Source organism: Pithys albifrons, chromosome 4, assembly GCF_047495875.1.
Source record: "Pithys albifrons albifrons isolate INPA30051 chromosome 4, PitAlb_v1, whole genome shotgun sequence".
NCBI classification, from domain to species: Eukaryota; Metazoa; Chordata; class Aves; order Passeriformes; family Thamnophilidae; genus Pithys; species Pithys albifrons.
In genome coordinates, this window is record NC_092461.1 from 36086021 (window position 1) to 36109473 (window position 23453).

The following is a 23453-nucleotide window of genomic DNA, read 5'->3' on the forward strand; positions in this document are numbered from 1 at the left end:
AGTCATTTAAATTTTAAAATAACAAGACAAACATAACAAGCTAGAGTTCAGCCAGAGTTACCAGTGATCATCTGAGAAATGGAGAAGAATACTGTACTCAAACTTATGTCAGTCATTAACTGAGGAGATATTGGCAATCTGTGACAGATTGGTGAAATAAGAAAATCATTCATCCTTTAACGTAAACTTTTATGAGAATAACTGCTTATTCTAACAATTCTGTGAAAGATTTCATGTTAGAGATGGGATCTTGGCTTTGAGTTCCTAGTCTCATAATTAAGGTCCTGTTCAATTCAGTATCCCATTGGCAAGAGTAGGTCTACCATTAGTAAAGCCAAAAAAAAGGCCTCTCCACTGCCCCTTGGCTTTGGTGAGGACAGGTTATTTACATTCTGATTGAACTGAACAGCATAGGTGAAACCCAGACTCATAGAGTTGGTGGTAAATCTGCTGATTTGAGATGAAATAGGATTTCCTAACAGCCCTGTCCCTGGAGAAGAAAGTGCCATTTATTTTTAATGTGCCACTGCCGGCATGCTCTTGTGGTCCCATTCTGTGTTTATTTTCAATAAATTGATTTAAAATATTTTTTCAAGAATTAGAAATACTAAATGTGCTTGTTTGCATTCATCTGCATTACCTTCATACTAATACTAGCAGATTTGCAGAGTATATTTGAAGATCTAGTATCCTAAAGTGTGAAGAGGCACCATCTCACCCATGTCATGGGAGAGGAGCAGCTTACCAACACTGCACTTTGCCTGAAAGGAAAGGCTCATTTTAATGCTAAGCAAAAATAACTTTAAAAACTTATATATAGCCACATGTCTTATAAAAGGAAATGGTATGTGATTGAAGGGAGAAAAAAATAATCAAAGACTAGCTGGATATTTATTGAAATTTAATGGGTCAGTGTAAGGCCTGGTGTGACCTCTGCAGTTATAGGGATGCATTTGGCTCATTGTGTCTCCTCTCATTACGAACTCCTGCCAAACAAATAGGGTAAAGGATGTGAAAAACAGATGAACATTCTTTTCTTTTCAGGAAAATCAGGACATATGGAAAAACTAGACTTCTAACAGGATTCATCTGCCAAGTTTATCCACCTTTGTACCAAAAAAGTCCTGTAGATACATGTGACTTGTAAAAGTATCCTGGAGTTTGCTGTGTCTTTTCCACTTGAATTATTCCCAACACACAATGTTCCACTTCACATTATAGATGTGCCAATTGAAGAAAATAAAACTGAAGTAACAGATAGTAAATTCAAGAAACTGAGAGCTCACATTAATTGAAAAAAAAAATCACAGCTTATTAAGGAAGGAAGAAAGTACCTTTATCCACTTGCCAGAACTCCTAAAAAAACACAGATTACACAGTTCAATCAGAGAATTACTGTATTTAAAATCTAGAAATAGGCATGCTGACACTTGAGTGCTCTTTTGGGAGACAGAAATTCATACATTTCTTCATTATGGCTATTCCTGAGTTGAATGAATGGATGAATTTCCTGAAAAAGGTGATGTGCCCATTTGAAGGCCACAGAGCCCAAAGAATGCCTGGTGCTCTATATACATGGACTTGGTGCTTATTTTCTAGATTGCATCTTATGGGAACAGCCTGTCATAGTGCAGCACATGAAGTTCCAAAAGTTGGTTTGTACTTTTCTGAATCATTCAGCTGAACGATTGTTTCATTTAAAGCTGATTTCTGCCTTTTCTGAGCTTGTCCTTTGTCTCTGCATATTTATGACTAATTTCCAAGATTTGAACGATAAAGGCCTCTACATCACTTCATGGGAAAAAAACCCCACCAAATTGTGCAGACCTCAATCCTTTAGAAACAAATTGTCTAAAAACTTGAGAACAGTGTGATGTGGTTGTATCAGTGGGATAGTGTTTTCATAGCTGCAGGTGGCACAGTGCACTGAATGAGGCCGAGGAGCAAGAGGCACTTGCCACCAGAAGAACAAAGCAATAGCTTTTAGGAGACAATTGGGAGCAGGGCTTTATGGAGCACAATGACAAGCTGCTGTTGCAGCAAGTGGATTCAGCTGCCTAAGGCAATTGCCCAGCTATGGAGGCAACGTGCATCTTGTGACCACTTCACTGCTAACTTGTTTGCACTCTGTGTTTAGATGAGTTCCTTTGAAGCCCAGAGACACAAATTTCTGTCTGCCTGAACAGCACCCAGCTCATGCTGTGGACCCCAACCTACAGGTGTTCATACTCATGGAGTAACAGCTACAGTCAGGAGGAGAGCATGAACCGGCTAGCAAGTGGTGGATGGATTAAAGGGCAAGAATATAATTGTTATGAAAATCAAAGAGTAGAAAAATCTCCCTTAATTAAAGGGATATTAAGAATAGCCAGAATTACCCCAGCATACAGAATAAATAGAATCCAAAAATACTTCAAATAGTTGACTGGGTTTGTACACAAACATTTCTGGGATTTTTAATCAATCAGGAGTTCTCGCCTTCAGTTACAGGAATCATAAGAAGTGTCACCAAAATGCAGCCAACTATGTGAGCATTGGCACAGAGCAGCCTCTCAACAGCTCACATCCACATACACAAGAGTGCATAGACAGGAGGTAAAGACAGCCCCAACTAAAATGACTCAAAAGAGACAGCAGCTCGTTAATCTTGGATGAATCTGTCCAATACACAACAATTTAGAAAAGCATTTGTGACAATTATTTATGGTCACGTTAATGACTATAAGATAGACCCTCACTAATTCTCAGTTTAGACTGTTACAATGACAATAATGATTCCTTGTCACTGATGATCTGCTCCCCTTGGTTGGCAAAGCATTGATTTTTATCCACCATCTTGCAAGACAGCACATTTAGCACCACAGCATGAATTGGAAACTGTTGGCATGGCAAGCACTGCTTCTTCACTTACTATGCAAAAATCTCCCAGAAACCCCTTGAAGGGTTAACAAGTGTAACTTTGTACAGTTAATAGTATTATCCTTGTCAAAACATACTTTTCCTATCACACATTTCTCTACCATAAGTGAAGTTATACCCCAGCCCTCCCCACTAATCCTAGGCAGTGCTGAGTAGCCACATTCCTCCTGCATTGTTTAGAATAAATGTTTACTCCCAGGCCTAAGTGTTCTCAAAAAGAGTGAGAAAATGGTAGCTGGGTTATGTATATATTTTTACCACACATTATTAATGTGGGAGTTGGCTCCTTATTCAAACAGGAACTAAAGGCTAAAGCAGACATGGGGTCATGCCAAACTTGGGAGAATGATACCACGTGGAAGGAGACATTATTTTGTTGTCTGTAAGATCCATTCATCTACACAGAAACTGTCAGTTCATGGGTTTATGTGATTTTCCACATTATGTCATAAACATCAGCTTAGAGCAGGCTTTTTAACCCTACCCCTGTATTTATTCTTGAATGTATGTATGTGTATACATTTTAGAAACTTCCAGTTGTGAGACAAACTTTGGCTAATTGATCTTTACTGGGAAAAATTCCTCCCTGTATAATAACTTTTGGCCTACTTTGCATCATTGCATTTGGGTCTCCCTTTACTGGCTGAATTCTCCCTCCCTCTTATTTATCTTGCTGTGAGTTATTAAGGGACTGCTCCTTGTGAAACAAAAGAAAATACCAGTACTTTTTCATCCCTGCATTTTAACTCTCTATTTTGCTACATGTTTTGGGAGACACACATAAAGTAGGATAGAGGTGACAAAGTAGTAATTGAAAAATGTGTTGCTATATGGAGCCATATCTTAATTACTGAACAGTTAATTCCCTAGACAGAATATTTTATCTAAGAGTAAATGTCTTCCAATGTTGCAGTGATCTGAATATTATTTTAAGGTACTCTTTCCAATACCCCTATGAGGTAATTATTAGAAGTTTTTATAGAAAATAATTATATTATCATCATCATTTAGATAAAACCACAAAGAAAGGTCCATATCCTGTGTAAACTGGCTTCTTAGGAACAATTTAGAAGCCAAAGTCAAAAACGCTTATTACTTTATCTTTTAGATTACCCTATGGACATCATACTACAAAAATTCCCATTTTTACAAGTGGAGGTCTGTATCTCAGTAAATCCAGATGTGATCCAATATCAAAATGACTGAGAGATTATTTTTCAGTCAAAATCCAATGAGTGATAAGGAATATCTAATGTGTTCCTCCAGCTACAATGCACTGAGGGGATCTGATCCACTAGGGGTACTCACAGAATATCCTGTACAGGACTACAGTGCTACATGTGTAAATCACACTTTGGTTACTGCATTCATTAACACAAAGAGATGGTTGCAACGGGATTCTTCTAGTCAGGAATTTCACGGAGTGTTTGCAGGGTCCCAGATTCAATTCTCACGTCTGCTGAGCAAGTTCAAACCCACACATCCTGCCTTCCAGGCTACTTGGCAGATTATCTGCCTTTTCTCCTCCTCCTAAGAGTCACAATTTACAAAGAAGAACTTGAGAACTGTCAGGACTCACTATTCCAGTGGTTAGGGAAGTCCCCTGGGAGGTGGTGACATGGTGGCCAGATCTTTCCCCAAGTTTAGTTTGTATATTTCACTTGAAGGCTGTTTCATACACATCTGTTGTAGTTTGGGATTATTATGTAAATTCTCTCCCCTGCCACTTAACTGCCCAGGCCAGTGGTTAACAAAAGAAGCAGTTAACAGTTGATCACTTGGTTGGGAACAGGTTTGTCTCTTTTGGGGTTTTTTTTGGATATTTTTCCCAGTCTTGGCTCGGCGGAACGCGGGAGTGGGGGCTCTGAGGAGGCAGGCTGCCCTGCTGGTTACTGCTGGGGCTTTCCTGGCTGTCTCGCTGCTGCTGTACCTGGACTGCTTTTCTGGCCACGCGGCTGCTGCTGCCTACCCCGGACTGCTTTTTCGAGCCGCGCTGCTGCTGCTGCTGCTGCTGCCTACCCCAGACTACTTTTTCGGGCCGCGCTGCTGCTGCTGCCTGCCTTGGATTTGCTTCTGGTTGCTCGTACTTTTCTGCTTCTTGGACGGGGAACACAGGGGGAAGAGACTGAGTCCATCTGAAAGCTCACTGCTCGTCTGTCTCGCTGGAGAGGGACTGAAACTCACTCTGCAGCCAGCCGGGCTGTGACACTGACACTTAAGTATAACCTTTCCTCCTGGAGAAAAACCTGCTGGGTTTTTTGGTTTTTTGGTTTTTTTTCTTTCTCTTGTGGTGTTGGGGAAGTGGGTTGCACTAGTCTGTTTACATATATATATATATATATATATATCAGTTATCCTTCTTGTATTAAAATTCTTTTTCTTAAATTTGATAAAGAGTGTTGTGATTATCGTGGAGGAGGTCCCTCTCCTGCTTGTGGGTAAAACATTTTGGTTTTTTCCCCTCAAACCGAGACAACATCATTGGTTTTAATCCAGTAGGACAAATCACAAGTAATATTCCCAAACATTGTATTTCCTTGTTTTCAGATTACTGATGGTTTCTCAGTTTTTAGGAGTTAAGGCCACTCTCATATTTGAAGTTTCTTCTCTTGACAGCATCACACCATTGTCATGCAGTGAGGCTGCTGGACAGTCTGCAATGCACCTGTACTGTATGGAGTGGGGGAATGCTATAGGGAGCATGAGGGAAAGAGGTGTCGTGGCAAAACTGGGATAAAGAATAAAGAAAGATTCATTTAGGAATGTATAGCAATATTCACACAAAATCCTCGCAGTGTATTCAGCAGAGGACGTTATATGAAGCCCCTTGGGAAAACAAGGGTATTACTTTGTAAATAGACACGTTGTAGTGTCAAATGAGATCCTTCCATACACAGACAAGCTAAATTGTGCAACTTCTCCTTAAGTGCTTCCTTTGCAACCCAAATAGCATTTATTTTAATGGCACTTAAGAATAAATGAATATGAAAGGAGTACCGGTGTTCCACAGCATACTAATTTGGGCCATTTCTCCTTGAAAGTGGCTTAACTTAAGGCATTTGAGCCTCTGCCTCACATTCCCATGTTTCAGACAACATGCTAGCTTTGTTTGTTCTTTTAAAGAGGGTTATGAAAATGCAAACAGTTGCACTAAAGTTGCACTAAATAATAATAAATAATAATAAATAATAATAATAGTAAAGAAGAAGTTGCACTAAAGTTTAAAAACAATTAGCTGAGAAGATCAGTGTCAACATAAATATTATTAAAACGTGTAGCCAAGTGCTATGTAAACTACTGGAGAGTGTGAGGAGATCTAAATATCATAAGCACAAGAGAAATCTTAAATAGGTGTAGATAGAAGAGAAAATTCTCTTCCATTCAAAATCACTGCCTCAAAGCCAGTGAGTCTAAGTTGTATAAACTATTTCATCAATTTTTAAATAAGGTCTAATAGTAGACAACTGGGTCAGTGTCATTCTCCAAAGCAAGACAAAACTTTCTCGCTGACTTGAGAACACATCTTTTCTCTTTGACTGGCTGGATTTTTGGCATACCATAGCTCAGCCCTGTTTGGAGCCTTGCAAAAGTCACTTATCTGAGCCTATCAGCAGCCAAACAAGCACTTCAAACATTCCCGCTGGAGCTGCCAGCGAATAAACGGCTCCCCAAGGATTAACTTCTCAGTCAAAAAGAAAGCGAGTCTGTGTTACGGCAGCATAATGGCCTTCATCTGTTACCTCGATCTGGGCTGCTTTCTTTCAAATGCCTTTTCACTGTGCTATCAGGAGACCTGCGCAGTTCGCAGGGAACTTCACAGGATCAAATGGTGCCATTAGGAACGAGCTGTCCCTCCCCTGAGCCTTTCTGCAGAAAGCCTGAGAAAAAGGAAAGGGTCTCAAAAATCTTTCCTGCGGAGGGGTATGGGGCATGCAGGGAGCAGGGAACAAACACCATTTCCTCATAAGGACACAGTCTGAGGATAAGCATCCCCGTGTGCTTTGCTGCCCTGATGTGTGGATCCAAAGGACAGGAGGAGTGGCAGTCACTGCAGCTTCTGGTCACTCAGCTTTTGGGAGCAAGGGAGCAGGAGCCACCATGGTGTGTCACATGGCAGCCCAAAGCGCTGACCACTGCCTGAAAGCACCCACGTCTCCTCCTGTCTTCTGGGAGAGGCTGAGTCTAAAATACAATCAAGGAAGGTCACCTGCCTTCCAGCTTGTTCTGCGCCCAAGAGAACAAGGCATTTGCATCTCCCGCTGGTACACAGACCTTTCTATCTAACATACAATACAACTTGTCCTGCTGAACATTTTTCAAGTAAGCTTCTAATATGAAGGATGACACAGAGCCTGAGTTGGCAAATGCTTGTGCAAAAAAAATTCCCCACCATGAGACAGTCTACCAGCAATCACCACTCCGAGTCCTGGGGCAGAAAGAATTAAATCCCAGAACCCATCTACACTGAAGGCCAGTCAGTGTAACTGGGGTACAACTGCACTGACCTCAAAAGGGGGAAGGGTTAAATTAATGTGGAGTCCTTAGCAATGTTACCCCATTTATCTTGTGGACTCTTGGTGACTTAGGACACATTCTGGTTCTTTGTGGGAGATTTATCAATGTAGAGTAGGAATCTGAAAGGCTGTCTGGAACTGGCAAAGGTAGGTAAGTTGTGAAAGGGAAACTTAATTTAGACATCTAATAATAAGTGCCTCAGTTCAGAAAAAGCATTCCTGTATAGTAAGAGAAATAATTTGTTAGAGACCAGTCCCTCCTTTGTTCATCTGAACTGTTTACTTGAGGTACCTATGTCTACTTATTTATTCAACAGCATGCCCAAGCAGTCAGCCCTGGTTTTACAAATTCTAAATCCAAGAAACATAATAAAATATATCTCCTTACCTGCTCTGTGCGGAGCTCTCAGGTACGTGATACATGAAGACATTTCCTCGAGACGCAGCAGCCCAGTAATTGGCCATGTTTATGATGGGACATGTGATAAACTGGTCACTGATAAAAAAGCAGGAGCAGGGAACAGACAGTCATGTAATGGAAAAAAAGGAAAGAATCCTTACAACCAAAAGACCAATTTCTATATTGATAGTGTTCTTTAAATTTTCCAAAACAGCTCATATCTCTGCCTTTAAATCCACTGAAGGAAACCACGTTTACCCTCTCTGAGTCCAGTATTGCTCAGAATTCACTAAAATTGCTGTTTTATGGAGTGGTGAACAACAGTGATGATACTAAATTAAACAGATCTGACATACAAGGACTATCCTGGCCAAAAAAAACAACCCATTTTATTCTAGTTTATGGGGGCACATGCTTATAATAGCATAAAGCTCCTTCTGGCACTGCTAGGTTGCAATGACATCTAATAATTTTTTTTATATATTTCCTGGTTTAAGGGCCAATAATATAATTTCTGAATTTGGATCTATGTGATTCCTTTGGGTAGAGTTTTCAGTGCTGGAAGAGGCAAGAGACAACTTTTGAAAACAACCTGTGGAGTTCATCAATACGAAATATCTGGTGCAATATGCCTGGGAGAGAAAGGCTAACCAATAGGAGTGCAGTGATATAGTTAAATGATCAATTTAACATCCGGTATTGCAATGCTAAAGGTATGAGTGAAGCAAATGTATCAAAACCTTCCTACTTCCTATAGCTCCAACAAGCATGGTAGGAAGGTGGAGTGAGCCTTGAAGAAGCAGAAGCTGTTGAAAGGGGGTAGGTAGAACTCAGGATACTTCACTGCAATATATATAATTATGATTCCTTAAGGCAATATTATATATACACATACCACCACTCCCACTCTTCATGTGCCCAAAGACTCAGCACATGCTTTGGGCATTTATATACCCTTATCTACAGGAGTGCACACAAACATATCTGCTGAGGAAGTGGGAGGTTTCAATTCTGTTTAGTGATTCTGAAACAGCAGCTTGTCCTCCAGACTTGGTAGGTTAAAGAAAAAAAAAAAAAGACTGGTGCAAGAAAGAACAGTGTCAGAGAAGCATAAAAACACATTGCTATAATTAACTGGTATGGTTAGGAAAGGCACTGTTTGGGTAGCTATCTTGGTTCAGCAGAGTTTATTTTAAGCCCATCTGTGAGACCACAAGCTATGGGTTGACTGACCACAAGGGCTCTTTGACAGTTATGGTTGACAACACCCATATGAAACAAAAATTACTGCTCTTCACAAGCCTACCAGCATGGGGTTTTAGAGGAGCAGATGGTCTTTGAAAACTAGGGAGCTTGGAAAGAGTACTAGCTCTCGAGCAATACTTTGAGAGACATTTCACCATGTAAAACAGATTCTCAGTTGATGCTATAGGGGGAAAAAATAGTCAGCTATTCTGGGGAAGTAGAAAAAACCTTAAATACATAGTAACCACAAAAAATGAAAAGGCTGTTTCTTACAGGCATGGAATATCAGAGCTAAAAAAAGAAAAGAAAGAAAAGAAGAAAGAAAAAGAAAATGAAACTAGTTCTATACTTGGGAAAAATACAAGAATTTCAGTGGAAATATTTTAAAACCACAAAATACGCACAATGCATGTAGTTTTTAACAATCACTTATGTTACTTTATCACACTTTTTAATTTCTGTTAAAACTTTAGCTGTTAAGTATAACTTCCTGATAGAGAACTTTTCTTAGCTTACGCATCTATTCTAGTAGTGTTTTTGTTAAAAAGAAACAAAACTAAAGGAAAAAAAAAATGAATCAACTAAACATCAAAAAACCTGAACCAATCCCCTTTTTTTCTCCACCATGTATGTGACACTGATGTAGGTGAGTGTCACTCTGTACCCACTGTCTCCTCCTTCAGTTCTTCTGTAGATGGAATACTCTGCAAAGTGTTTAAAGCAAAGGATTATCCTCCAGTGCCCTGGTCTCACTACTCAAAATTCTGCTTGCTCAAGAATAAGCCATTCACTTCTTTCCTTAGCCAGGGCATTTGCCTCATATCTAAAGAAGCAGGGAAACCCTATACCCAGGAGGCTGCCACAGGCTGAAAGCCCAAGGAACTGTTGGTGTATCTCATTCCTGTTGGAAGAGAGAGGTGTGGCAGCCCCTGCAGTTTTGCAAAAGTCAATGTTTGCACCACACTGAGCCCAGGGCTGCATGTGGATGATCAAATGTGACAGCCTTGTGTTATGACAGCTCCTTATAGAGTTATGACGGGAGAGTCCTCATTGCAGTCTACAACCTCCTTGTGAGAGGAAGAGGAGAGGCAGACATTGGCCTCTTCTCTATGGTGACCACTGACAGAACTTGAGGGAATGGCCTGAAGTTGTGTCAGGGTAGCTTTAGGTGGGATATTAGGAAAGGGTCTTAACCCAGACGGTGGCTGGGCACTAGAACAGGCTCCCCAGAGCAGTGGTCACAGCACTAAGCCTGACAGAGTTTGAGAAGCCTTTGGACAACACCCTCAGGCACATGGTGTGACTCTTGGGGATGGTCCTGTGCAGAGCCAGGAGCTGGACTCAATGATTCTTGTGGATCCCTTCCAACTCAGCATATTCTGTGATTCTGTATCTATGGATGGGAAGAAGGGTTAAAATTTAAGTCCGTCAGTGGTTTATTATGGTTTAAAACCTTACTGATCTGACTAAAGAATTACAATCCCTTGGGTAACAGTGGTGTTGGAAGGAGACTGAAGGCAAGTTCTGGCTTTAATGCCCGAAAACTACAGTGCTTCCATGTTACTGCAGGCAATGACCCCAGATGTCATGGTGATGGGTGGCCTGTCCCTGGGACAGTCTATAAGATAGGAAAAATGCAGCACGGTGTGAGAGTTGATAAATGGCACAAAGCTCAGCCCACAGCCTTCTGGCTTGTTTATTCCATGACCTCAATGCACTGGCACACCTGGACCACCCAGAAACTACTGTCCACTTTCTTGGACCAGATGTTTCCAAGCGAATCTTGGCTCCTGTCCATCTCCTCATCCCTAAGACCCCTGTCAAGCAATACTCAGCAGCTCTGATAGAGGAATAAAAGGAAAATCCTTTCTCTTAGGTGTTGTCTAGAAGGGTCATAGTGGGATAGAAAACTTAACACTGAGATTGCAGATACCAGGAGCTTGTAGCTATGAGGTCTCAGTTCAGAATAGAGGTGAAACATCTTGGACAGGCACATTAGGACTCAAGCTACCAGTTTATAAATCACATCACATTAGAAGTGCAAAGAGTTTTCATAATGAATCTGCTCGTGAAGCAAAGGCAGGAATAGGGAAAGAGTATTTTGATTCACTTTTGGAAAATCTGTTCCACTTAAACATTCAGTCCTCAAGTTTGCACAGAGGCAGGAAATAGGAGGTAAGTAAATTTCTCCTCAGTTTGCCTGAACCACTCCCCACTCTCAGCCCAAGATCTGTAACTGGCTGAAGCAAATTGGCTGCCCATGGCAGAGACAGCAAATTCCAGTATTGTCTGCAGCTCAAACCAGCATGTGACCCAAACTAAAGATATCCACCATGGCCAACCACAGGTATCATGACTGCTGCGGAGTCCTCCTTTAACTGGGCAATGAACTCTTCAGACTGACTGTTATCCAGAATTGCTGGACCCTGATGCCATACCCTATTAGGGTTGAAGCTATACATATATACTAGGTGTTGTGAACATGGCCCACGGCTCATCTTCCACCTCCCAATGGTCCATAAAATGTTTCAATGCAAAGCATAGGAGTGTGTATAATGGAGGTAAGTTGCCCATGCCTCTGCTGACATGCATGAAATGCTGCAGCATGTCCACAGAGCTGGGGAAGAGTCTGGAGCTCAAGTCTGATGACCACCAGCTGAGGGAGCTGCAGGTGCTTAACCTAGAGAAAAAGAGGCTCAGGGGAACTTTGTTGCCTCTACATTGCCTGAAAGGACATTGTACTGAGGTGAGGGTTGGTTTCTTCTACAAAGTAACAAGCAAGAGGAAATGGCTTCAAGTTGTGCCTGACATTGTGAAGAAATATATTTTTCAAGTTTTATAATAAAATAATTAATGTAATTGCTGAAATCAAAGTTTTCAAACTTGACCACCAGGGAAAGGTATCCAACTGTATTAATTAGGTGACTGTTTGGGAATAAAAGCCAGTCTATTAGTTCTACTGTCATAAGGAGAAGAGGACTCAAGGAATGATGCAGAGTATGAAAACAACCCAGACATCTTTGACATGGAAAAATACACAAGTAAGTGTTGGTAGTCTTAACCCAATATACAGTTTTGGCAAGATGTCAAACTTTTAATAAGGCATAAAATTCAGTTCTATTTCTGTGTACCAGACATTGGAAACCTCAGAGAAAATTAAATCATATTTCCCTTATTCTGTTCATTTGCTTAAGAATTTCTCAAGGTTTTCAAAATATAAATGCACACTTGAGATAAGCAAAACAAACCTTGCTCAACCTCAATCACGCAGTTCTAATAGGATTACTTTCTTACCGGGTGGCATTTTCCAAAGCCCTGGAAAAGGATGAATAATCATCAGTTGAGTGTTCGAGGGAGTAATACCATATAGCTGCATCTTCAATGAATGAGTTGGACTCTTCCCCTCCCAGAGAATTTTGCAGAGCCTGATAAAAGGCTGTTTTGCTGTTGGCTCTTCCTTGTCTTTCTTCAAATTTCTGAGAACAAAATGCAGACATGGAACTTAGAAACATAAACAAAACATACATTTTTTAGTGGGACAATATAGGGTCAGATCTCCCTCTGCTGGAACAAGTCCTTTCTGCTGTGATCCCTGAGTCCTAGGGGATTAAGTAGGGGATAGTCCTACTTTTGTTTTCCCAAAACTGTCACCAACCAGAATTATTGGCTTCCTCTGAATATAATATAGGATGGAAACCCTGATCTAGTAATTCCAAATCATAGGTACCATACTGTGCAGATGGAGCCCTAATAGTACAGAAATCCTGCTGGCTCTCAAAGAAGTAATTCACAGGGATGGTTCTCCACTGTAAGTGTGTCCAAGGCTGTCTTTTCAATTAACTCCCTGAAGGAAAACTAGAGGTGAGAGAGGGAGATATTCCTGTTTTCCTTTGAAAATTCCAGAGACCAAACATGTTGTATAGCCATTTCATGGCTAAATCAATCTGCCTTTTCTGGGAACACCTACAAATAAATGTGGCTGGTGCAAATTCTGTATTTAGGTCCCTTCTGGAATATCTGCCTCAGCACTGGAAGAGAAATTCCATTTCTCCAAATGCCAAGGCAAGGAACAGCCTTGTTCTTCAAGCTTCATAACTGTTAGGGCCTTTCAGAGAAACCAACAGCGAAACACTCTTTTCCTGTGGTCTGAAACCTTTCCTACCATGGAGGCACAGTTCCCAGAGCAAAGTGCCCATGTCACAGGTACAATCTTCTATGCCAAACTGCATACCTGAACATATTTTTATCAAAGCTAAAGACTGTTGGAATTTTTCGACACATTTTTCTTTAAGGAAGTTTTTTATTTTGTTAGTTCAGACTTTTTAGTTTCATAAAAGAATTTATTTCAAGTTCTGAAACAGAGCAACTTCCTAAAAACAAATAGGTACGCGGAACTTCCCTGTTCATCAAGTCCTTTCTAAAGCGGGCACCATGCAGGTGCATACTGGCTGAAACTTGGATAAAAACTCCAGAGAAAAAGTTCTAATAGACCACCTCTATTATTCTGGGCAGTCAGTCTGATGCAAAATAGGCCAGTGTCTGCCCAGTCCAGTAGATGCTTTACTGAAAATATTATTTTGATAGCCCACAGCTGGTTCTCATCATGCTTCTAGAAGATCTTTCCACAACCCTATAAAGAAAGTGCAGATGGAATAATTACTTTTCAATAGATTCACAGAAATCAAAGATAGAAAATAAGTTCTCCATGTGTTGAAGCTGAGGATTGTCCTTAGTGACATATTCTAATCCTCTGTGCATTTTCATTAAGTCACTTTAAGGGACTTCAAAACACTACTAAACATCCCAAGATCCAAGAAGATCTTGGCAATTTTCCTTGTACTTGTAATAAATTCTTCTTTTGCTAGACTTTGGCCCATGCATTGTGACAGAGTCATGTGGTGCCAGTTTTAATAATGCCGCTGTACTTTGAGAAAGATGGGCAACCACTCATGACACGTCACTTTGTGTGCACAAATGCCACATATGAAACTGCATAGCACACTTGCCTGCAGAATCATTCAGCTTAAATACAGCAAGGACACGTATATTCTCCTGCAAGAAATAGAAATGAGCACTGAAGACTTGACTGCAAGTTCACTGAATTCTAAAGCAATCTTTCCATCATAGCTTTGGCACACAGCAATTCAGAGTCCTACTAACCAGAAGCATTGCTGTGTCTAGTTAGGGATCTCTCATTTGGTCACTGGGGTTAGCAGTTAGGGATAAGAACACATGCTTTTCCATAGCAGTGCAAAGCCCAGTCTCTTGTGTAAATCATCCGATAAAAGCAACTTTCATGCAATGCTTTCATTTGGTTGTCTTTTTAAAATGGAATTGTTACCTTATTCTACAACTGTCATGGATGCTTAAAACAGAGAGAAATAAAGTGAAAAAAACCCTCTGCGTTATTGATTATTATTATTACAGTAGGAACTGTTCCTTCACTTTCTCATCAACAGCCATGTATCAAATAAACGTGAAGGTTGAAAACTACAGAGTAGGAGATGGATTATCATAAAACAACACATAAGGTTAAGCTGACCTGCCACATGTTTTTTTGGATGCCAAAACTGGTGAAGATGAAGTTTCTAGAATGAGTTTTTGAATTAGAAAAGAGTAAAAATTTGATGGTTATTAGAAACAGAAAGACCGATTCAAGCTAGGAAGTCCCTGAGCTGCAAAGTGCTAGAGGTTTGCAGAGCATTTCGCAGAAGTATCAGATATGTTTATCCTATTTTTACAAATAGTGTCTCTTAACCACTTCTGAAAACAGCATTTTGTGCTGAATATCCTTTGATCTGACTCAGAGCGGTCAGCCTCAGGTATTTAATGTCAGAAGTCAAGCACATCAGACAGAAGAGTGGCTTGGCTAAACAGAGACCTTCTCTTGGAAATAAGGCAAAAAAAGAAGGTGTATGCCCAGTGGAAGCAAGGCTGGTGACAGGGGAAGAATACAGAGATCCTGCTTGCCACTGTAGGGAGAAAAGTCCTGTGGCCAAAGGTCAACTGGAGTTGAAGCTGGCCAAAAACGTGGGGGACAATAAAGCGTTTTTTCAACTATATCAATGGCAAAAGGCAGTAAAGAAATAACAGCAGCCCCTTACAGGATGAGGATGGTCACTTCAAACAGGGACATGGACAAGACAAAGGTGTTTAATGCATTCTTTGCCTCTGTCTTTCACATGGATGATGAATCAATGGTGTCTCAGTGCCTGAGCTGGAGGTCCATGACTGTGAGAATGGTCAATTCCCAGATGACCCTAATGATATGTAGGACCTGTTGCTCCAGCTGGATCCCTACAAATCTATGGGGCCTGATGGGATTTCATCAAAGACCTGCTGATGTCATCACAAAGCCTCTCTCAGTCATTTTTGAGCAGTCTTGGGAAGCTGGAGAGGTCTCAGATGACTGGAAGCTGGCAAACATTACCCTGATTTTCAACAGGGGCAAGAGGGAGGACTCTGGCAAGTACAGGCCTCTCAGTCTCACTTCAGAGTCTGGTAAAGTCATGGAAAAAATTATTCTGAGAGGTGTTGAAAAACACCTGAAAGGCAATGCAGCCATTGGTCACCCTCAGCACAGCTTCATGAGGGGAAAGTCCTGATTGTTCAAACTGTTTTTCTTCCACAAGAGGGTACCCCACCTAGCTGAACAGGCAAATCCAGTTGACATAATGTTTTTAGATTTTGGTAAAGCTTTCAATAAGGTCTCTCACAGTATCCTTCAAAATGTCCAGCATACAGCTGGATAACCATGTCACACAATGAGTGAGCAACTGGCTCACAGATTAGGCACAAAGACTTATAGGGAATAGGGTGAATATCAGGATGATGTCCTGACACTAGTGGTGTTCCACAGGACTCCATCTTAGCCCTTGTGCTCTTCAACATCTTCATTAATGACTTGGACATGGGAGTCAAAGGAATACTAAGATTGCCCACGATACTAAACTGGGAGGAGCTGTCAACTTCCTCAAAGGCAGAGACCTTGAGAAGTCAGAAAAATGGCAGTCACCAACCATGTGAAATTTAACAAGTGCTGGACTCTGCACCTGGGACAGGGCACCCCTGGTTGTGGTATAGAGTGGGAAATGACAGGCTGGAGAGCAGCACCACAGGAAGGGCCTTGGGCATCCTGGTCAATGGCCAGTTGAATATGAGTCAGCAATGCCCTGGCAGCCAGGAGGGCCAACTGTGTCCTGAGGGACATTAGGCAAAGCATTGCCAGCTCAGCAAGGGACAGGATTATCCCACTCTGCTCTGCACTGGGGTGACCTCACCTGGAATATCGCAGCAGTTTTGGACACCACAATACAAAAAAGACATTAAGCCACTAGAGAGTATAAAAAAGGAGGGCAATGAAGATGGTGAAGAACCTGGAGGGACGGCCTTACAAGGAGCATCTGAAGCCAGTTAGTTTATTCAAGCTTGAGCAGAAGAGACTTATTGTGGGATTCAACATCCTCAGGAGGGGAAGTGGAGAGCCACATTCTCTTCAGTCTCATGACCAGTTACAGGCCTCAAAGAAATGGCACGAAGCTGAATCACAGTAGCTTTAGGTGGGATATTAGAAAAATGTTTTTCACCCAGAGGGTGGTTGAGCACTGGAACAGGCTTCCTAGGGCAGTGGTCACAGCACCGAGTCTGCCAGAGTTCAAGAAGAGTTTGGACAACACTCTCAGGCACATGATGGGATTCTTGGGTGTCCTGTGCAGAGCCAGGAGTTGGACATGATGATTCCTGTAGGTCCTTTCCAACTCAGGATATTCTATGATTCTAGTCTATGATTCTATAATTTACTGTGCCTATATGCTACTTTCTGAGCTTCAAAATGCCCCCAAGACTCTGGTGACCCTTCTCAGCAATAATTAATAATAAAGCGGGCTCCCTGAGATGTGTTGAGTCAGATGAAAGGGCACTCAACAGGCAGAGATGGATATGAAACAGAACTGGCATTTCTAATATATTTTAAGAATTTTCATCTCCCAAACAACCCTAAAATAGCACAATCTGAAAGTGTCACTTTGGCTACAATATAATATCATTTAAACATCCAACTTGAACATGATAGCCCAAAACAAAGCAATACAGTCAAAATAAAATTCACTACATGTTAAAAAGACAAAGCATTTTTAATTCTCAGAAACTGATTCAATTTGAACTGTTTTCCATGTCCAAAAAATATTCCCCATTAGAAAATATATGTCCAAGGAACTATTTTCAAATCACAGTAGTTACAACAGCTGCTAGCAGATTAATAGAAACAGCTGTACATCATGTATAATAATTACATACTGTTAACCTTTAAAAAGGCATTAGCAACTGACCTCAGAATTAGAGTGGGGTTTTCAAACTTTTTTAGAAAATATGTAAGAACATAATTAAGGACAGCAGGTGTACTCATTTCTATTCTCCTGATGATGTAAAGCCATCATAAACATTGCTTAAATAATGAGTTAAATAATGCTTACTGTTCTTGTTGCTGCAGAATAGCTTCTGGAGCATATTAATAAATCTGGTCCACTGTTGTTGTTGTTTTGGTGGTTTTTTTTTTTTTTGTTGTTTTTTAAGAAATTGTAGCAGTAGGTAGACTAAGCATTGACATCTTCCAAGGGGCAAAATGTACTTTTCTGACAAACTAGAATAGTAGCAACACTAAAAGAGTATGTACAAATCTTAGGCCTTAAATGGTTTTTGACAGACACTGTCACAAAAGATGGTAAAAAGACCTGACAGCCATTCAACAGAATCTTCCAAGAATTCCAACTAGTTGCAAGATGAAGTAAAAAGTTGATATCAGCCCATCCTACTCACTGATGGCATTTATCAGGAAACTGCTCCCTTGGTCATTACAACAAATGTACACATATCTGCCACCTGTTGTATATTGCTGAATACCTTTTTCCATAAAGAAATTAACTGACTGTAATATATTGCAGGATGGAAGTTCTGGTCTGCATAGGTCCAGTTTTTTACAAGAAGTAAATAAACTAGATTTCTATCTATCCACTCCCCTATGTCCTGCTTTTGGGTTCTGCATCCAACTAGATTGTACTAAGGAGGGAAAGAAAAACAGACACATCAAGTACAGTCTTAGTCTTTCAACTAAATCCTTGCAAATCTGGAGATTACATAGTAGGCACTGGAAATATGGAGGAAATAGACTGAGCTATATTGACCTACATGCATACACAGATAAACACAGATGCAGAGCCATATGAGTGAATCCATATATTTAATGGCATTAGGCCTTCCCATCTGAGCATCACACATAGCACAGGGGGGAAAAATGTCCAGTTGGGAATAGAAATCAACACATTTAGAGGTTTCTGCTCAGCTTCCCTAATCTATGTGTGCTCAAAACTAATATTCCCTGAAGGTCTGCCATGGGAATTGCACTGAATGGATTCAGGATTAACTATTCCATATGCCACATAATTGTGCATTATGGTACCACTTGCTGCTCCCTTAACAAACTCTGCTTTGTTTCTCACTTCGTTTCAACCATCTGATGGCTGTGCTGGGGATGAGAAGGAAGTGCTCCAGGAAGAGGTGAATCTGTCTCAGTTCACATGAATAAGCATTTCAGTGAATGTCATAAACTGTACATTTCCAGAGGCAAGATGTTGAGCACAGCCTACTTCCCGCTATAAGCATCACTGAGAGACCTCAGCCTTCAATTGTAAGCAAATAGAACATAAATGTTTTGCTAGCACTTAAGTGATGCCTTCTGTCTTTTTATTTCATTTTTAATAGCAAAGATCTTAATAGGCATAAGCACAGTGTTGCAGTGGGAGTACAGAGACACCCAGCACAACCAAATCTCAGTAAGTCCACACAGAACAACATGGTGCCAACTGCATTTATCACCTTTAGGTGTGGTTGCAGTCTAGAGGTTTTACTGTCACTTCTATGACTCATCTGTTGAGAGTTTATAAAACTTGCATGCAACTCCAGTCTAAGGTGATAAGATTTGCATCACCTCTCAAGCTTGCTTATATCCAAATGGATGAAAGAATCTCCTCACCTTTACAGAATCAGTATAGACAGAGATCAGGATTTATAGATCAAGTCCTTAAGTGAAATGGCCAGTAGAGTTAGTCCCAGGAACTGATGGAGCAAGTCAGCAGAGGTTAGGTTTTTCTAATCCCCAATCTTTGCATTAACTACACTGAATTCAGCCACCCTAAAGAAGATGGAAATGAAGGACTTTGTCAATGCCATACACATCACAGCACCTTTAAGCTGTGTTTATCTAATGAAATATATGCATGGTTTTTCTCTCTACAAAGTTTGAACACAACCACCCATGGATTTTCACCCCAGGGACGCTTGTTCCCCTTTTTATAGAACAGTTTAAATACCTTGCTTGTAGTCAGAAGCAAACTAGGAACTATGCCTTGGTTCCCCAAGTTGAGTTAAGTGCTCTGTCCACCAGCTAATCCTTCCCACACTCCTTAGTGTAACAGTAAAACCAGCTTTGGGTTTTCTTAGAAAGATGCAAGTCAGAACTACCTCAAGAGAATCCTTAATAAAGTAGACAAGTGGGATACAGTGTGGGTTGCCTCAAATCTGTCTTCAAGGTCTGTTGTGGGGAGAGGACATTTAGAACAGCTTAAACATTTCTTATGACATGACAGAGGAAATGGGGCTAGACTTCCAGGTAACAACTACTATCTGCACTAGTTTCTGTCACTGTGGCTAAATACATCTGTGGCTTAGGCAGGACTTCATCATCTGACTGACTGCAAACATGTGATCATGGCTATGACAGAAATTCTTCTGAGAACCTGCAGAATGCATGTTGTTAAAAAGCTCAATGAGCATTACAGTTTCCCAGCAGTTAAGACACTAAACTGTGTCAACAAGGGAGAAATCAGGAAAATTTAACCTTGAAGCAGGTCTTAAAAAAAACAATCCAGACAGGAATACAGACTGGTCAAAACACTCATATTCCCTCAAGTCCTAAAAATCCGAAGCCATAGGAAAATAGAGATAGAGGGAAATGTGCATTTAAAAAATAATCAGTTCTACTAAGATCATGAAAATATCTTAAAAAAGGAAAAGATAAGAAAATAGAATAGAACCACCTACCATGAAACTTATGAGTTTTCTAGAACACAGACGAAATTTGATTTAAGGTGTTAAGATCAAGTAAGGTAGATATTATTATAATAGCTAGTAAAGAAGTTAATTATCCTTCTAAAACTTAATAGTCAATAGGCTAGTTAATGAGAATTATGGGGACAAACTTCTTAGTAGAGCCTGTCGCAATGGGACGGGGGTAATGGTTTTAAACTAGAAGTGTGTATATTAATGGATAGAATATCAGGAAGAAGTTTATTATAATGAGGGTGGTGAAACACTGACACAGATTGTCCAGAGAGGTGGTAGATGCCTCATCCTGGGAGACATTCAAGGTCATGTTGGACAGGGCTTATTGCAGGAGAAGTTGGACTAGATGCATTTGAAAGACCCTTTCAACCCAAACCATTCTATGATTCAATGATAACCCTTGCCAAAGAAGATCAGAAGGTTTCCAAACAGTTCTCAGGCTGAGGTAGATATGACTGTTAGGGTTAAGTTGCACCAACTTTTTGAATTCCCTTCCAATCTCATTTCCTGTAAGCCTTTAAATAAACAAGATATTTCAGTATTTCTTTTTGGAAAGGCAACATTTTTCTGCTGTGATCTCAGTTACAAGTCTTTTTTTTTCTTTTAATTTTAATCTGACACTGCTAGGATTTAGCACTTTCACCTTTCATCAACACCATGATTTGTTGCAAAATTTTTAGTACATCATGGAATTTCATTTCAGGTTTCCAGACAACTATCATACACGGAAACAGTGGTAAAGGAAAGAATTTCACTTCTCAGTCTTCATCACAGGACTTGTAATGAGGTTACTGAGGTTTATTGCCCTCTCACAGGGTCTGGATCATTATCTGCAGGCCTCCAGCACCACAGTAGATCTTCTATGCCTTCCTCCTACGACTTCCTCTTTTAATTGATTCCAAAAAAGAAAGATACATGAAATAAGAGAAGGAAACTTCTGACGGAGACTAAACAAGTAATATAAACTTAATGCAAGTGGGTGAAAGGGGTACTTTTGCAATTAATTCTGAAGTAAACTGGTATATGTGTTATTGGCTACCAGCAAAAAGAAGCTGGAATTGAACTTTCACACCCTTCTAAGAGATGAAATCCACAAAGTTACAGAAAAATAGCAACAGACCTGCAGCTCAGTTAGAAAACCTTCAAAATAATCCTTCCTGTATTACATTCTTCTATTGATTTCTAGAATATACCTGAGAAGATTCTAACATTTAATTTAATTTGGCACTGTTAAACAGAGAAGAGCTATTGCTCCCATCATAAAGGAGACATCAGCTAGGAGAGACTGATATGCTATTTCAGGAACAGACAGCACCAGAGGGCTCAAAAGAAGAATAAAATCTCTCTGGGTAGGCTTTCAGGCTTTTGAGGATTTTTAAGTCCAAAGTACAGCACGGATGCAATTCCTTTTCATTTCACCAGTTTATACCCTAAAACCTTAGACCACACATCAGGCCAGTGCTGTTCTTAGTTATAGCTGGTTCATATTCAGAATCATCTTTATGAGAAAATGTACTTCTTATAGGCAACAGAGAAAAAAGTTGCCAAAAAAAACCCCCACACCAAAACACTGACTTAATCCTGCTGCAAAGGGAAGCACTTCATAACCAAGTTATGAGCTTGCTTTCTTCTTTGTGAGATACTACTGAGATTGAAATGCAAATAGGATTTTTGAGACAGTGAAACATAAGTGCCAAATCACTGCTGATCTCTTACTTTTCCATACCTCCCCCAGAACTGTTACTCAACAAACATCATAATGCCATTAGTCATCCTGAATAGAACTGGCTAGAGATAGACAATGCCTTTGTATATTTCCATGGAGTATAACTCATTAACAGTGTGTCCTCCTACCTTAATTGCCTTAGCTCTGCTGATGAGCCCATCTTGCTGAGCACTTCCAATGAGCAGATCTACTTTTCGAAGCTGTGGGCGCTGCAGGGCTTTAGATAAAGGTTCCTGCAGGTAAATTCCATCCATCACTGGCCCCCAGTACTGGAATGGGCCACTTATAGCTAGAAGCTGCATTAGCCAAAAAAAAACCAAATAAAAAGCAAGAATTGTTCAGTTAAATTAGCTTATCCTTTCATTTCCATCTTAGTTATGCCTAAGACAACTGATCTGATACCCTTCAAGTGAACAAATGATCAGTTAATATAAGTGTAAACTCATCATTGGCAGGAAACAATGGTTTTGTTGGCATTCTCAGTAAGTGAAACAGGCTGAAGAGACCAAAAGAATTGATGGGTTTATAGACATAAAAATGTTGTTTTAAATTAGGGATTGGCTCCATGCTGATCCTGATAAGAAAATTTATTGCCAATGGGTGTTTTAATTTGTGGGTGAAGGATCTGTCTCTAGAATTATTTTTACTGAAGGTTTCACAAGTCTCCCACTTCAGATAGAAAATACTGGCATCCCTCCCCACTTCCTTTTCTGTATAAATTCAGTTATTGAACCTACAGATACTTGATTCTACTCTACAGTAACACTGAGGGGCAGATAAAAGGGAATGAAAGAAGGCAAAAACAACATTTAGATTTATTTTAGAACATATGGTCAAAGCAGTGTAAAAGGAATTTAGTCTAAAGGAGAATCAAGCTGAGAGTATTCATAGCTCCGAAGTGAATGTCATGGTCATCAACTTCCTTCTACCAAAACTAGTCCAGTTCCTCATTCACAAGGACTGAGACTTAGTTTTTCAGCTTTCTCACAGCTTTGTGTCAATGAAACTTTTTGGTTTCTTCCCAATGTCATGTATTTGGCTATGTTGTACCTTAGTTTGTGCATCATTGAGGACACGAGCAGACAACTGGCGGAGGCAGGCTACAATTTCCTCACTGGTGGATGAAGGGCATCCCACATCTTCAGCCAGGAATGCTGCTTGGGTCTGTGCTCTTCTCGTAGTAATAATGGATGCTGGAGAAAAAGCTGAACCTCCCTGGAAAAAAACCCACAATATCTGTCAACACATGTTGTCAAAACACCTGGTTCCCTGGTGCAGGTAAAAAAGACAAGAAGAAAAATCTGTCCAGCTGCAGAATGTAAAACACTGGCATTTAAATCAGTTGAAGCAAGTTCTACTGATCAAAGCAAAAAGCTGTAGGGTTGGTGGGTCTGTTTCCAGATCTGCCATGATTATTTTGGAAGAGCTCTGAAGAGTGTCTATATTATGTCTCTAACCAAGTCACAAATCTTTCTGAAAACTTCACGGGAAGGACAAACATGGAGACAGGAGCAGGCACAAAGAAGGTTCTGTG

The 23453-nt window shown here is 40.4% G+C and overlaps 1 protein-coding gene across 1 annotated transcript in view; it reads right to left on the bottom strand.

Annotated features, from left to right (window-relative positions):
* The window catches only part of TG (thyroglobulin), a 149160-nt gene that overhangs the window by 10003 nt on the left and 115704 nt on the right, over window positions 1–23453 (bottom strand). The window contains exons 42-45 of the mRNA XM_071553809.1: window positions 22970–23134; window positions 22048–22215; window positions 12373–12554; window positions 7822–7929 (exon numbers count right to left, since the gene is read on the bottom strand). Of these exons, the coding sequence (XP_071409910.1) occupies window positions 7822–7929; window positions 12373–12554; window positions 22048–22215; window positions 22970–23134 (623 nt within the window). The remainder of the gene's footprint in view (window positions 1–7821; window positions 7930–12372; window positions 12555–22047; window positions 22216–22969; window positions 23135–23453) is intronic.